The sequence below is a fragment of the Coffea arabica genome, chromosome 5c, assembly GCF_036785885.1.
Source record: "Coffea arabica cultivar ET-39 chromosome 5c, Coffea Arabica ET-39 HiFi, whole genome shotgun sequence".
NCBI lineage: Eukaryota > Viridiplantae > Streptophyta > Magnoliopsida > Gentianales > Rubiaceae > Coffea > Coffea arabica.
Window position 1 is genome coordinate 42,792,225 of NC_092319.1, and position 16,009 is coordinate 42,808,233.

At 35.5% G+C, this 16,009-nt stretch overlaps 1 protein-coding gene across 1 annotated transcript; it reads right to left on the reverse strand.

Annotated features, from left to right (window-relative positions):
• Positions 1–3,198: 3,198 nt before the first annotated feature.
• On the reverse strand, positions 3,199–8,414 carry LOC113691020 (wax ester synthase/diacylglycerol acyltransferase 4). The gene is made up of 5 exons (XM_027209188.2): positions 8,177–8,414; positions 7,320–7,898; positions 5,037–5,390; positions 4,186–4,323; positions 3,199–3,524 (listed from the first exon to the last, which is right to left on the reverse strand). The coding sequence occupies exons 1-5, from the start codon at positions 8,366–8,368 to the stop codon at positions 3,348–3,350; spliced, it is 1,440 nt and encodes a 479-aa protein (XP_027064989.1). The 5' UTR covers positions 8,369–8,414; the 3' UTR covers positions 3,199–3,347.
• Positions 8,415–16,009: the final 7,595 nt, after the last annotated feature.

Below are 16,009 nucleotides of genomic sequence, written 5' to 3' on the forward strand. Positions count from 1 at the left end.
ATTTTGTGAGAAAGAAACACAAGGATAAAGGCGAATGGGAGGAAAGTGATGATGATCTTCTTCATCTAAAAGATCAATTAAGTTCTTTGAGGCCATTTTTTCTACAGAATTTTACCTGATTAAATGATATTTTTTTTAAATTGTAAGTACACTTGATAAATTAATACCTCTTTAAAGTAATAAAATTTGTATGGTTCCAAAATTATTGATTTATAGAGGTTCTATTGTACTAAATCACACAATAATTGGTAATTTAACGTTCAACTACAAATGATTCGGCCCTGTTTGGCACTTGAGTTTTTTGTCAAGTTTATCTGCTACAATTTTTTTAAAAACTTTAACTACATTAATCTCAAAAAACTTCTCAAAGTTTTTAAACTATACACTTTAAAATATTCAAAAATTTATACACTTCAAAAATTTTTTAAAAACTTCTACGGTAAGTTACAGTAAAATTTTAGACAAACATCCAAAAAAATCCACTTGCCAAACAGGGCCAAAATTAGTTAATCAATTATGTAGAAATTAGTTATCATAGAAGGACCAAGTGTTAATGTGTTGGATATTTACATGGTAAAATGTTTTGAGGTAGATCTTCAACCACATATTTTTTTAATTAAAGCAATAAATTTGGAACATTGCGATACCATCCAAGAGAGGACTCGGTGTGGTTGGAGTTTGGTACAGTTGGATCCAGTTGTTATATTTTTTATATTATTTGATGCATAATTACATTATATTATTGTATTTGAAGTAAAAATAATGCACATGACTAAAATATTTAACATATATTCAGTACAATATTATGATATATTTGTACATCAAAACTTTGAATATGTACGATGACTAAACGAAATCCCCGAATCCTTATCCTAGCAGACATTAGTTATCGTACAACGTTTTTCGCAATTTACAATGTGTTGGACGTTTTAAAGGCAAGATATATTGACTTGATAAACCTTGAAGCATATATTCATAACTAAAGTAAGGGAAAATAACATCGATCATTCTTTACATATAAATGAAACTTTAGTCCCTCAAATTCAAAATGAGCTATCTTAATTGTTCACAAATAAGAAACACTCCTTTTTTACTTGGTCACATTTCCAAGCCATAATTTGACCGGAATAAATTACGGACACATCAAGTATTCAACATTTAAAAGACAAATCTGACAACTCACATAATAATTCTTGACCCAACAGTAATTGTTGGTGTATTTGATATACAAGCACACAAAAGTGCTAAAATTCGTACCACACAAATTTCACTTAAAAAGTGGGGTTGACATTAATGATCTTAAGGCATCTTTTATATTATCCTTAAGGTGTTATTTACTCTCCAATACACAAAGTATTTACTACAGGATTATGGCACGTTACTTTCGGAACACAACAAGATTTAGAGAGACTCGATAACAAATATCAAGTTTTCTCTCAAAGAATGATCAATTGTTTTTCTAGTTAGTTTGATGTTAAGAAACTTGTTTATCTATAAGAAAAAATTATGTTTTCCACTTGTTCCTAACGTTTAGAAACAATGTATTCTTAAAACACAACTTTTTGGTGCAAAAAATAACCACCATTTGAGATGAAAATGTGCCAGAACATCTAACCTGCATTCAAAATCCGGTCCTGGGTCCTTGTCTGCACAAAATCGGATCCAGGGCCAGTTCCAATTTGTAAAGCAGGCCAATGAAAATCCCGCGCTAATCCTTCTTAATCCAGGCCGAATCTGAGGCCGTTTCGGTAATGCGTGCTCTCTAATCTCTTCTTGAACAACTTACGTAGCAACCCTCTAATGACTTCATCATTTGTAGATTTTTTTTTTTTCTTTCTTTGGGGTCTAATGGAGGGCCCGAGGCCCATGACAAAGTAACTAGTCTAGATTGGCTAACGCCTATTACATTGTGAATTACGAGAGCTCTCAAATGCAAAGGAGGCTCTTCAATCATCCTCCAACCCGGGCTTAGGTTGAGGCTGACTTTTTCTTCCTACCAAGAATTAAAAAACACAACAAACAAAAATGCAGAGCTGTTCGAACTTTGAAGGAGGGAGATACCATTTAAAGAAGAAACTGACAATGTGGACTTGGTGCAAAATTTCTTCTATTTCCCCATTCTGGTTTATATATATATATATATATATATATATATATATATATATATATATATATAATTCTTCTTTGTTTTAGTAGTACAATCCTGTGTACGGGATTGGTCCATTAAGGTTCTATAATTTTTTAACTAGATGTCCTACGTTGGTTCAATCTCGTTGAAATCAAGGTTTAAATTGGTAGAGATGACACATAAAGAACAACCCCAATTAGTCAACACAGGAAGTCTACATCCTTTGGTGATCAACCCAAAAGGTTGGCTCTTGCATGCACAGTGTATCATTCAAGGAGGGCAAGAAATTCTACCTATCTTTCTGCCTCGCTCTTTACTGCGGTACAAATTGCATCTAATATCGTTACAGAGGTACGAAGAGTGGTTGAGACTTGGAGAAGCGTGACTAGAACCAAAAGACTAAATGGGGGATTTCTCATGAATGCTTCGACAGTGTTTAGCTCATGTACTGTATAGTACTGTAGTCTCATGTTAACTCTTGCATCTATTCAGACTTCTTTACCTGATGAGTTGTACAACTTAAATGCTCTATCAATAAAATTGATCTCTTTTGCTCCAAAAAAAAAAAAAAAAAGAGGAACCTTATATTTGAGATAATTTTTTTTAAATACTGAATTACTTTTTTAATATGATATATGTGAAATATAAAGATATTTGAAAATTTTGTTAATAATGTAAGCAAACAAACAAATTTTAGAAAATATTCTAGTATCCAAAATTTGGCTTTGAAATCTTATATTCTATCATGCTCTAAGGTGACCCTGTATGCAAGGTTACTCCATTAAAATGTCCACAAAGAGTTGAATTGGATAATAAGATAGCAGATAGGTAAGACCTTTCACTTAAAAAAAAATTTTTTTATAAGGACTCCATTTTTTTTTTTTCATATTTTGGTACTAAATCCTACAATATTCTTTTGCATTTTATGCTGTTCAACTCGCATTTCCATTCTCCAAAGGATACCATTTGTTCTAATCCCTGCTACAGATTCTCCCACTTAGTAATAAATTAATCCATCGTGCCCTAGTTTAGCAGCCAAAAAATCTAAAGAAAAGGAAACGCAACAGAAGGGTCGAAGAAGTTCCCATGCCATCTCTGGAAGTTGTAACAAAATTTTAGAACATTTCATATGAGAAAGCCTATGAAATGAATTGATGGCTTGATAGGTGAAATGAGTTGATTACGACAGCATCATGTTCATGTACGTGATCTTCAACAATTAATTAATTTGCGTCGGTGTAGCAGATCCAGACTTTGATTCGGCAGCAGCTTTGAACATTATATTGAAGGCATCTTCAATGCATGATTGGAACTTCTGAGGATGAATCAAACCCTTTTCTGTTCCTACTGCAACCCTTAGCTCTCTCATGTAACTTATCATGGTTATGGTAAGGCTCTGCATGTGAGTTCCATAATAGTTAGTGTGTGTGTGAGTGTCTATACAGACACACACACACACATGTATATATATAGAGAGGCACAAATACTTCATAAATTGATACTTTGTGCCTAGGTTTATATTAAAAAACAAAAAAAAAAAACACAAAGGAAAAGACACGTTTTGGGTAAATTTCATTGACTGACTTCTCTTTGGAGATGGGCTATAATTCATTAGAATTGTTTCCCCTTGATTTGTGAAATAAGGCTAACTGTTCCTATGGTTCAACAACTAATTTGGCAAATGACTACTCTAAGCTAGTAGTATGAGTTTAAGAGTACAACATTGTCGTCATTAGCAACAATAAAAAAAAATTTGATAAAAATATTAAAAGAAACAACGGGTTAATTTAATAACGTACTTCAAGTTAACACGGAGAGTTAATAATAATTAAACGAGTTTTGAGGCATGCTAATGCAGATTATGGCACATAATTATAGAGGCAGTAAGTGCAATTTTACCTGAAACCTTATTAGGTATATATAGAGCAACTACCCACAAAGTTATGGTAGATATATGGAAAATTAAACTCAATCTAAACCCTCTCTTTTGATGATAAAAACAATGTGAAAATTGGACCAACTAAATAGTTTGTTGTTTCGCATGATTATATATGTACCTGTGGAACGCCAACAACCATGAAATACATTCCCTTAGCTGGGTGATTAGCCAAAGCCAATTGATCCACTGGCCCGGAAATATTCGATATTGTCATGCTCGAGTTCTTCAGAGTACCGCGGACGTACTTAGCTGTTCCCTGGCCACAATGAAAAACTTAATCACAGCTTTAAACCCAAAAAGAAAAATTAAGAAAAAAATAACCTATCATATCATTTTTTTGACGTATACCCTTTTGTTTTTAAGGAAAATATAGGTGTAGAATCCTTTAAAATGCCATATTTTACTGTCAGGACAGTTGTAAATTTAAATTCATGTCAAAATACTTGTGGAGTAAGGAAAATTTTATATATTTCAATAATTGTAGAAGCCCAAGCCACCTTATGGTGAGGATGGGCAATTGCCTCAGTCCCCCACCCCCAAAACTTTGAAAAATTATACAAGTGACCAGTAAAATTATCAGTTTTATTAAATTTCCCCACATTTGCACCCTTAAATTTTTCAAAAGTACCTCTACCGTTCTTATTAGCCCTTAAATTTTCTCAAATTTCCTTCATTCTTTACATTCCCCTTAGAGAAATAAAAATCTAACATTTGTCGTATTGAAATTTAAAAAATTACCACGTGAATGAAGAAATTTTGATGAATTTTATACTTAACATCAGCGACAATTAAAAATTATATTGAAAACACTAACACTATAAAAAATGGTTAATTTGAGAGGTTCTAACACCATTATAGAGGTATTAATTAACCCTATTAATCGCAACACTTCCCATCTAAGTGTAAACTTGGTTCATCCATAAAAAATGCAACATGGTTAGCCTAATTAAGGGTAGCATATAGGCGTACCTCGGGGCCCCTGTGTCTCCGCAGCGTCTCTAGCAGCTGACCAGTTAGATAAACGGCTGCAGAATCTCTTTTACTTTTGATGGTTTTCTGGGCTTTAAAGACAAAATTGAGGGGATTTGAGGAATCCTTTTTGGTAAACCTTGGCACCGAAACATGCAAAAATCCGAACTGGTTTCCCCACGTTGATTCAGTGTTTGGTTCCACCATTTCCTCAATAGACTTGTAGCCAGCAATATTTCTAGTATTCAGCAGCACCAATGCAGTTGAACTTGCATTGGTCTTCTCTTGGTTCATTGCTTGCATGTACAGTCGAGCACCCAGAAATATTACTCCACATATTACATCATTTATGGACTGCTCCCCCAAAAAAAAAAAAGAAATTTTGTACTAATATATTAGCCACGATTGTTAAAGGTACTTTTTAAACATTTATATATATATGTTTATCTCAGTAATCCTTCTAGATTAGTAGTAGAATTTTGAATCCTTTATTTACGTTGCAACAAATTCTTTTGAAATCAAGATTTCAGAATTACAAGTGAGTTCTAACGTAATAGTTTAGGTGAATGCCAATTGACCAAAGGTTCAAAATGGTTCTAGTTTCGTGATTGATTGCCTTAAAAATAATAATTTTCTACGTCCCATTTACACATAATTGATAGAACTAATAGAAGGAGCAATGTTTTGAAACTTAGTCCACCTCTCAGTCTTCGTCTATGAGGGAACAAAATGCAGTGTAATAATAAAAATATATGCGTACGTATGTATGTATATATGTGTGTATGTGTGTATATATATATATATATATATATATATATATGGCTATTATCCAATCATAAAAAGAAAAAAACCATCTCTATGTATATACAAGTATTCACTTATTCAGAATCCAGACAAATTAATAGACAGCAGATTTCTTCGTCTTATAATTGAGGCAGCTGGTGACAAGACAAATAGACATGGGACATGGCAGCTTTGCCTTAATTCGCCTTCGTCTAGCTATATGTATTAATTATTTGGAGGAATCGGATGGAATAAATGTTAAACAACTGGCTCTGTCCATAACACTATTATCAGGTGGGGTAGTCCACGGTAACCATTAATTACCAGTGTACTGTGACCTCTTCTAATTTGAAGGCATTTTGTGCTGAAAAGAATTAAGAGGCCATTTGGATTGTTATTTTTTAAAATTTTTATAGTAAAATATGTTGTAACAATTTAATGTACGTGAGATAAAAAGTTAATTAAAAAATATGTTCATAGAAAATATAATATTTTTTTTTGAGAAAAAATGGCAATCCAAATAATAAGTATTGTTTTTACAAGTCTTTCCTCATTATTCTGCTGAATAAAAATATTGCTAATCCAAAAAAGGTAAGCCCATTATCTGAATTAGTCAGTGTAATTATAAAAAGATGTTAGAAAAATTGGGTACTCTGTGAGTTTTCAAAAATTCTTAATGTATCTAAAATCAAAATCCAAAAGGAAGCCTTTTTGCTATTTGACTATACCCACTGGCAGAATCAGAGGTTGAAAGTTTAGAGGCCAAGAACAAGGAATAAGTATATATATATATATATACTTAATTAAGGGGGTATCATCAGATTTTTGTATTGTACAGGAGCAAAGTCTAAATTTTACAATAATCAATGCAAGTGAAAATTTTAAAATTTTAATGGGGAAAGAAAGAAATTTCTGAAATAGGAGGGTGCATGACTGGACCTCCCCACACCCCCGCCAGGGACTGTATCTATCACCAAAGAAACTCCCATGTCGAATTTAATGCACCTCATGGAGCCTTTTCATTGGATGTGAAGTTTTGAACTCTCAAGAACTATAAATATGCACCTTTCTAGATAAAATCATAATCTCATAAAGCTAAAATTGACCAATTAAAAGCCAAAAGGGACCAATTAGCCACCCCCTCCTTATGATTTGAATATATATATATATATATATATATATATTTTAAAAGAATGATTTTTTAATAGAATATTCTTTTGAAAACTAAAATACCATTAGGATATGTTGTCCCCTTCTCGTACAAAAGGGTTAAGGGAATACGGTAAAGTATAACGACATTCACGCACCCTTATTTGGTATCCAATACACTGACTACTTAAAATTCGCAAAGAACGAAATGAATTTTAAGATAATAAATGTCTATATATAGATATCAAATAGAGGTACGTCGTGGATATCCTTTCCATGATGAGATTTTGGCATGTTTAACTCCTCAAGAATATTATAAAATCCATAATGAGAACAAGATTGTAGGCTTACCACTTCAAGATTGACCTTAATCTGCTTGATTTGGTCCATGGAAAATGAAAATGTTGTTATACTAATCGGTCGAAATTCCACCCCATCATCGCCCGACCTAATTGGAGTCCGGTCATCTTCAAGAACAGTGCTTTTCAGTACACCCCATACAAAATCTGATATTGTATTTCCAATCCCAGAAAGAATTCGAGGCACCTTTTTGCAAATGCTGCTATCCTCAATACTAATATCTTGTGGATTCGTCCGAAATGCAGGAAAAGTAATGGGAAGTGAAGGGTCATCAGCTCGTTGTAAACAAGAAAGAAGTGCCCCCATAATGGAGTAGCCATCACCTAAAGCATGGTGAAGTTTGAAGACAACATTTCCGGCTGCATTTTTTGTAGGGTACTTAATGATGTGAATTTCCCATAATGGTTGGCTTTGTGGGAGTGTCTCCATTGCCAATTTGGTTAAATAGTCATTGAAGCATTCATCATAGAACTCTATTGACTTTCCCTCTGGAAAATTTGGCACACGAATGTGGTCTTTTGGTTTGACTTCAACCTTCTTCCAATATTTCACCCCTTTTTCATCTTGAACCTACCCAAAAAAAAAAAAAACAAACACACATTAATTAATGCTATTATTAGCATGTTTATGTAGTTATACACATCTGCATTAAAAAATGACATGGTTTTGTTGATTGAAATTAATTCTCCTATATATGATGCAAGAACATGATGAAAAATTCATCTAGCTAGCTAATTACTGTTATTATAAGACAATGAACAAGATGCACATATACATTACCCCAAAAAAAACAAGAAGAAAAACAAAAGGCAAGCAAAAAGAAGAGATATTGGAGGCGGTTTCAATACCATGATGGAAGAAAATCGTGGATTGATGGGGAGGAAGACATCCTGAACTAATTTCACGGTTAAGGAGTCATCTTCCTGTATTGGAATTTCAAACTCTAAAACTCCAATAATACAAATGGATAGCACGGAGCTGTTGAAGTATTGGCCGGTTGGGCTCACAGGTTGAGAATCTTCATCATGATTGAGATCCATTCTGGTTTTTTGAGCTCCTAAGCTCAGGCCAAAATTCAACTGTTTATAAAGGTGAAACGTGAAGCACGTACAAGTTGGTGGTGGCATTAATTACCCCACCGCCACACAATTCAGGCCAACTAGTTAGCTAGCTGTTAAGATATCAAAATGGCTACATTTTCCACCCCTACAAAAAGAAGGTACAAGAAAACAATAATGGTGTGAAGGAAATTATTGGAAAGGAAAAACCTTGTGAAGCTTAATGCAATTGGCGGTTCATTCATTTGTATGGTGTGAAAGAAATCTTTATTATTGTGTGTTATAAAACTATAAAATGAAGATACTACAATAGGAATTGAAGAAGTATTAGAGAAAGGAGTAGAGAAAGGGAGAATGATATCCTTATATTTCAACAAGATACAAAAGTCCTTTCAAAGGGTTTTAATGTACCTCTATATATAGGCACTACAAGATTAAAGGTACATAAATCCTATTAAACATCCACTATTACAATAATATGAAGAAACCTATGAAACGGTTTCTCCACTACATGAATAGATTTATGAATTGTAACTTCTATACATAATGTAATCATAAATCATGAATTAATCCTCTTGGGAATACAAAGGGACATCCATACTTTTAATTGTTTCATAACACTCCCCCTTGGATGTCCATTACACAAAGAATATGCCTCGTTAAAACCTTACTACAGAAAAATCCAGTGGGACCAAAAACTCTAGTGAAGGAAAAAGAGTACATTATTCTTGTATATTAATTTCTCCCCCTGATGCAAATATCATTTGAGATCTTTTAATCATCGCATTCCAATATTCTTTGCCAATTGCACTGAGATATGGTACTTCAGGATCAAGTGTCTCTTCATGTTCCTCTCGCGGTCTAAAAGGATCCTTATTAGGATTTAATGATCTGACAACCATTGAAATATTTAATATATGTGCCTTATTCATATAAAATCGCTTTAATACCTTCTGGGTATAATTAGTTTAGTGGACAAAAATTCCACCTTTCAAATGTTTAATTTGTAAATCAAGACAGAATTTTGTCTTTCCAAAATTTTTGATCTCAAATTCTATTTTCAAATATTCAATAATATTTTTGAATCTCTTCAGGTGTTCCAATTAAATTTAGATCATCAACATATACCACAATTATCACAAAATTTGATCCATTTTTCTTGATAAAAACACGTGGACATATTGGATCATTGGTATAACCTTCTTTAGTCAGACATTCATTGAGGCGGTTATACCACATACGTCCAGATTATTTGAGCCCATACAGAGACCTTTGTAATTTAATAGAATAAATATTTTTAGGATTTGATTTGCATGCTTCAGGCATGTTGAATTCTTCAGGAATTCTCATATAAATATCATTTTCAAGATTTCCATATAAATATGCAGTAACAACGTCCATTAGACGCATATCTAGATTTTCATGTACTGCAAAACTCACAAGATATCTAAATGTGATAGCATCCACTACAGGTGAAAATCAGGCCTTTGTGAAAATTCTTGAGCTATTAGTTTTACACCTTTAGGTGTTTGGACTACAAGTCCAAAAACTTTTCTTTTAATCAATAAATCCAATTTAGATTGGATCGCATCTTTCCACTTCAAACAATCATTTCTATACCGACATTCATCAACCGATCTAGATTCATGATCCTCATCAATTTCTATAATATCAAGTGCTACATTTCATTAGACTCCAATTAAATTTTCTATGATTTAATTCTCTTCAGGAGTTGGCTCTTCAGGAGCAATCTCTTCAAGAGGTTGAATTTTGTCATGACATTTATTTAATCTCCAGAGATATTTGAAATCAATTTATACCTTATTTAGGTAGGCCGGGCTTAAATTTATTTGTAGCACTTATGCATGTCCTTCAGGGACATCAATTTTAACCAAGGTATTTCCTACAGGAATAGTTGATTTAATAACTCTTCTGGAGTCGATAATATATCTGACAACTGGTTTGCAATTTTCTGCAAATGAATAATTTCTTGAACTTCCAGTTCACGTTATTTTGTATGAGTATCGAGGAAATCTAATTTTTTAGGTGATTTCCTTTCGGTTGATTTCTTCCTCCCCCTAATGTCGGGAATCGTAACTCATCAGAATAAATAAATCATTTAATAGATCACTCATCAAATATTTTACGATATTTAATCGTAAAAAGTGATTCATACCCGACATAAATTCTAAATTTCTTTTGGAGCCATATATAATATAAAGGAGTATGTATAAATACTTATCGGCTCTCAAATATTCTCACTTTTGTCAAATCATATATCCATTGGGATCAGTAAACTTCTGGTTTGCTGCAATTGATGATTATAAATCAAAATAAAAATGAAGACAACTATATCGATAACCATTTTTCTCTCGAATGGTTATTATAATATAATTAACCTTTATCTCACTTGATTTCTAAATATGATCTTTATTATTGTCTCATTTAATGTCTCAATTTGATATCCATTTCAACGGATATTCAAATTCAATAAATTTTTCGAGACATGGTAAAAAGTAGTACTTTATTCATGATAAATGTGACGCCCCCGCCTCTCTCAAGGGCGAACCCTAGGGTATCGGCGGGACGCCTGCCTAACTCGCGCCAGGACTCGAAACACAAAACTAATAAAACTATATTAAACCAAAAGAGAACTATTTATAATATATACAACCACCAAAAGTTCTATTTACATCTTCAAAAGTATCGGGTCAAACCACTCTAATATACTATAACCACAACCAGCAGAATATAGACCCTAAGGAGGGTCCTTATACAAACCACCAAAACAAAAACAAACATACTATATGTCCAACTATTACAATCAAACCTAACTATACTAGTGTACGTGCCAAAAGTCCCCGCGTCGGCCCCTGCTAAGGAAAATAAAAGGAAAGGGGTAACCTATATGTTTAGTAAGTAAACAGGGGCGAAAGCGTCAAGTTCACGTAACAACAGTTACACAGTAAGAGTAAAGCAAAAGCAGAAAAGTAACATCACATAATAAGGATACAGGTGGCTCCAAAGCCAATTCATGTGCCATGTATGATCTCCTGCCGACACTCCGTCGACCACAATTAATGGTCCGTAGAACTTCACTTCTACTCCCACCGTACACCTTATCGTTCTCTCTGGCCAGACACCTCACAAACTTGCTCGAGCGAACGAAATTAAGCTTGGTTCACAAGCTCGGGTCACAAACTTGGTTCACATAATCGGTGAACCGGATTCACAAACTTGGTGACCTCAACCAGGTTGGACTGACTTCGACCAAACCCTAATCGGCTCGAATAGTCCATCTAGGTCATGAGATCGGGCCCCAAACTCACAAATTTCACAAAATTTATTCAAAAGTCACCCCTAGTCACAAGATCGAATAGTCCATCAAGGGGTTTAGTTCCAAAATGATTCATATACATATGTCATGTACAAATATGTGCGCAAACTAGGGTTTAGGTCGAGTGCGATAAAGTACACCCTCGCCGAGGTACCCTTTTCATACATATCAAAACATATAAGCAACTAACACGTAAGAGCGGCCTGAATACTTACTTAACGAATAAGGATAACAAAAGGACAAAATTCACATCGCGAAGAGTAGCTAGTAGGCCCCACCGGCTCCACCTAATTCACCACCGTCTGAAATATAAGATTGCATCACATAATATCATAAACGGCTACTAACATACTTAAAACAAGCAAAACGGCAAAATCGGCACATACCAGTGCGGAAACGGCATACGGAAATCGGAAATGATAACCTAATCGCTTTGCCGTAAAAACTGTTTTGAACACAATCGAGGCTATGAGTGTCGGATCAAGGTACATGAGGTACCGTTACGAAGATAAGAGGAAGGGTTACAATTTTCATGAAGACACCTCAATTCGGATCTAAACGGAAATAGGTCGAAAGTATAGAAAACCGTTCCAGGAATTCGCACTCTAGAGTAACGGACAGGGTATGTTTGCTGGACCGTAACTCCCAGTTCACTAATCCAAATCAGGAAATTCCAAATGCATTAGAAAGCTGAGACATAAGGCTAAAACTTTGATGTTTTGGCCAAGACCTGAATCCACTCAGAACAGAACGAAAGTTGAGTGTCAAAGTACCCATCAGAACTGTCCAGATTCAAGGTGGTTCTGACGATCGATCTTGTTTTGGTCATAACAGGAGCTACGGAACTCGGATTTCAACGTACTTAATACCGTTTCGAAGCCAAAACCAAGATCTACATTTCTTATAAAGGAGTCAACACCCAGATCATACGGTATCAAAACCAAAAAAGTCACGGGCAGAAGCTAAACTAAAAACGCATAGAATCTGATGTTCAAAATAGGCTTGAGGATTTTGTCTATAACTCAGGATACACTAATCCGTTTGACCTGAAATTTTACAGGCATATTCAAGACTTAAGGGGCTACAATGTTGAAGAAGGCAACTTTGTCCAGTTTTGAGTGTAACAAGGTCAAAAATGCAAGATACTATACCAAAACCGGAAAAACAGATTCACATAACGCATTCCGCTGCAAACAGCATAACTCAGCCTACTTAAGTCCAAATCCATAAATTTTAAAGCCATCCGAAAGCTTAGAAACAGGGTTACATTTAATCAGAAGACCTAAACAACCAATTTTGAAGCATTCCAAACCAAAATAACCAATTACAATCGCAGTTCTCAGGTTCGGGTAGAAACAGGACAGCAAGGGTAATTCCATCTTTTCACAAGCTACGCTACTTCGATCGACCTGAATTTTGTAGGCACCTCTAAAATATCATTCTCTACAACTTTCATGTTTTAACCTAAGATCAAATCGGCCTCTAACTATGTGCTACAGAACCGGACAGAATGAAGAACAATGAAACCCTAACTTGCTAATTTATCTTCCAAACCAGAAATTTGCTGCAATTAACTACCATTCACACCAACTAGCTTCATTCTCAATTATTTTCAATCATCATACATAGCCACATAATATTAATCATATGCAAACAGCAAAAATCCCAAATAAATAGAAAACTTCATCAATCTTAACTAAAATCAAGAAATAGTCCACCAAATCACACTTGTAACAACCACAAGTCATTAATTAAGCATCTTTAGATAGAAGAGAGGGGTTCCATAGTCACTCACCTTAGAACCAAAGAAGAGAGACCACTTAGCACCTTAAACTTCCAAACAACTTCACTAGTCACCTCACAACTACTAAGAGAAGGATTTTTATGGAGAGTTTTCGAATTTAATCGGCTGAAATCGAAGATTGAACCAGATTGAAGCTAAGAAAGTGAAGAGGTTTTTCTTCTTTCTCCTCGGAGAGTGGCAGGCTATAAGGAGCTAAAAATGAAGATGATTTGGTAATTTTTTGATTTATTTGGTCAATTAATAAAAAGGTGAATAGTAGCCAAAATTGTAAGGTTTAATTATATGGTGACACTTGTCACCCTATTTAATACATACATATCCTTTTGTCTCTCTCCACTCTCATCCATATAACAACCTTTAATTATCTCATAACACCCGGTAAATTAAACCCAATATCCAAAACTTAACCTAACTGACCGAATTTTTCCAAACTTACCGCACTAGTGGGTCCCACGTCCGATATACGTTCTTAATTTCTCAAAAACTAACCGATACTAGAAAAATCATCTAAAACCTATATTTACTCATAAAAATTATCTGGGAAATTTTCCTGATAAAGAAAATGTGAAAAAAGACGGGAGATAAATAAAACTCCACTTAAGTTTTCTAATATTGTAACACTAGAGATTTACTAATCCAGAGTTTACTAACCATTTTCAAACTTGTTAAACCTCTGTAAACTATAACGAATCCTATTTTTTATCTTGTGCTAAAACACACACTAGAATACCGCATAAATTAGGGTTTTATCATAAGCAAAGTTAGGGTTTTCAATTTTAGCCGAGTTTAGGGTTTCTCCTTAACCCTAAAACCTTAATTTCACCACACCGAATATTAAATGACCATAATATCAGCTTACGAACTGACTGGGGCCTCACAATCTCCCCCACTTAGGACAATTTCGTCCTCGAAATTAATTCTTTGGTCAAAGCGTACCTTCGAAACCCGCCGAAGGGTCAGTCACCTCTTGTTGACCCATTGCATACACTCTTGCTGGCCCTTTGGGTCGATTTTTCCCTGCATTTGACGGCTTCGTTGTGGTCCCTTCGGTCGGTGGCTTGAGTCCTTCCTTCCGCATCTTAGGACACCGGGCAATCAAATGTTCGGTGCTGCCACATTTGAAATATTTTCGTACCGAACTATTTTTCCAGCAATTTTCATCGGTGTGATTGCCCCCACAGAAATCACAGGTTGGTTTAGCGGCCGTACTTGACCCTCCACGCTGAGCACTCCTCTGAGGCTCTTGCACTATCTGACCTCGCCCAAACCTATTCAGGGTTCTTGTAGGTCGTGGACCATCTGCGCCTTTACTCATCTTAGCAAGTGGCTCGTTTCGCAAGCTTTGTCCAACCGTGGAGTCATTCGAGTTGGGTTGCCTCCTTTTCCGGTCATGGAAGGGTTTAACCTGTCCCCTAGCAGTCTCAATCCGCTATGCTTTTTCTAGTGCCTGACTAAAGGTGTCCAGCTGTGCAGCCGCTAGTGCCTCCTGGATCTCCACATTTAAGCCTTGGGTAAAACGGCGAATTCGCTTTTGCTCCGTCAGCACCAGTTCTGGGGCAAAACGGGAAAGTTTCGTAAACTGAGTTTCGTATTCCGCCACACTCGATGCCCTTGACGTAGGCGGATGAAATCATCTTCCCGTTTTTCTTGCACAATGGGCGGCAAGTATTTTTCGTTAAATTTTCGTGTGAAGTTGATCCAGGTCCAAGGGGTCTGTTCGCGCTCCCACTTGGCTTTAATCACGTTCCACCAGGCTCGGGCGGCCCCTTCAAATTGAAAAGCAGCAAAGGATATCTGTCGTTCCTCCGAGTACTTAAGCGCGGCAAAAATATCTAGCATACGGTCCATCCAACCCTCCGCTAGGTCAGAGTCGGGTCCACCTACAAACTTAGGGGGTGCAAATTTTTGGAACCGTTCTAAAGTATGGTCCTCTCCCTCATGATTACCCGGATTATGTCCTGGTTTATGTCCAGGGTTCCCAGTACTACTCCCCTGGCCCTGTTGATTTGACATTCGCTCCAGAAGATCCGCCATCCGCTGGATGGCTGTAGCCACTTAGTCTGGCTCTTGTCCTTGTTCCTTTTCAGGGTTTCGTGCTCGCCCTCTACCTCCACCTCGAGTACCGGAGGCCATTTAAGTGCAAAAGTCTATAGATCGGAACATTACATATACTTATTATTCAAACTATGAACAAAAGTACGGACGTAAAGCGTATACACAGAAGACACACAAAAGATAAGTTCAAAATGCTTTTCAAATATATACATATATTTACAAAGTCACACCAAAAGATTTACAGATTACCGACTTCCAGTCGGTACAAAACCCAATGTACACATGAGCACTGGCTCCAAAATCTAGTCAGCCAACCAAATAACAAAAGAGAGTAGTCATGCTAGTTCTAACAAAAGTCATACACTAGCTAAACAAAAGTACAAAAGCGACCCTAATCGCCTCCCCTAGGGCCCAGGTTCCCAACGGA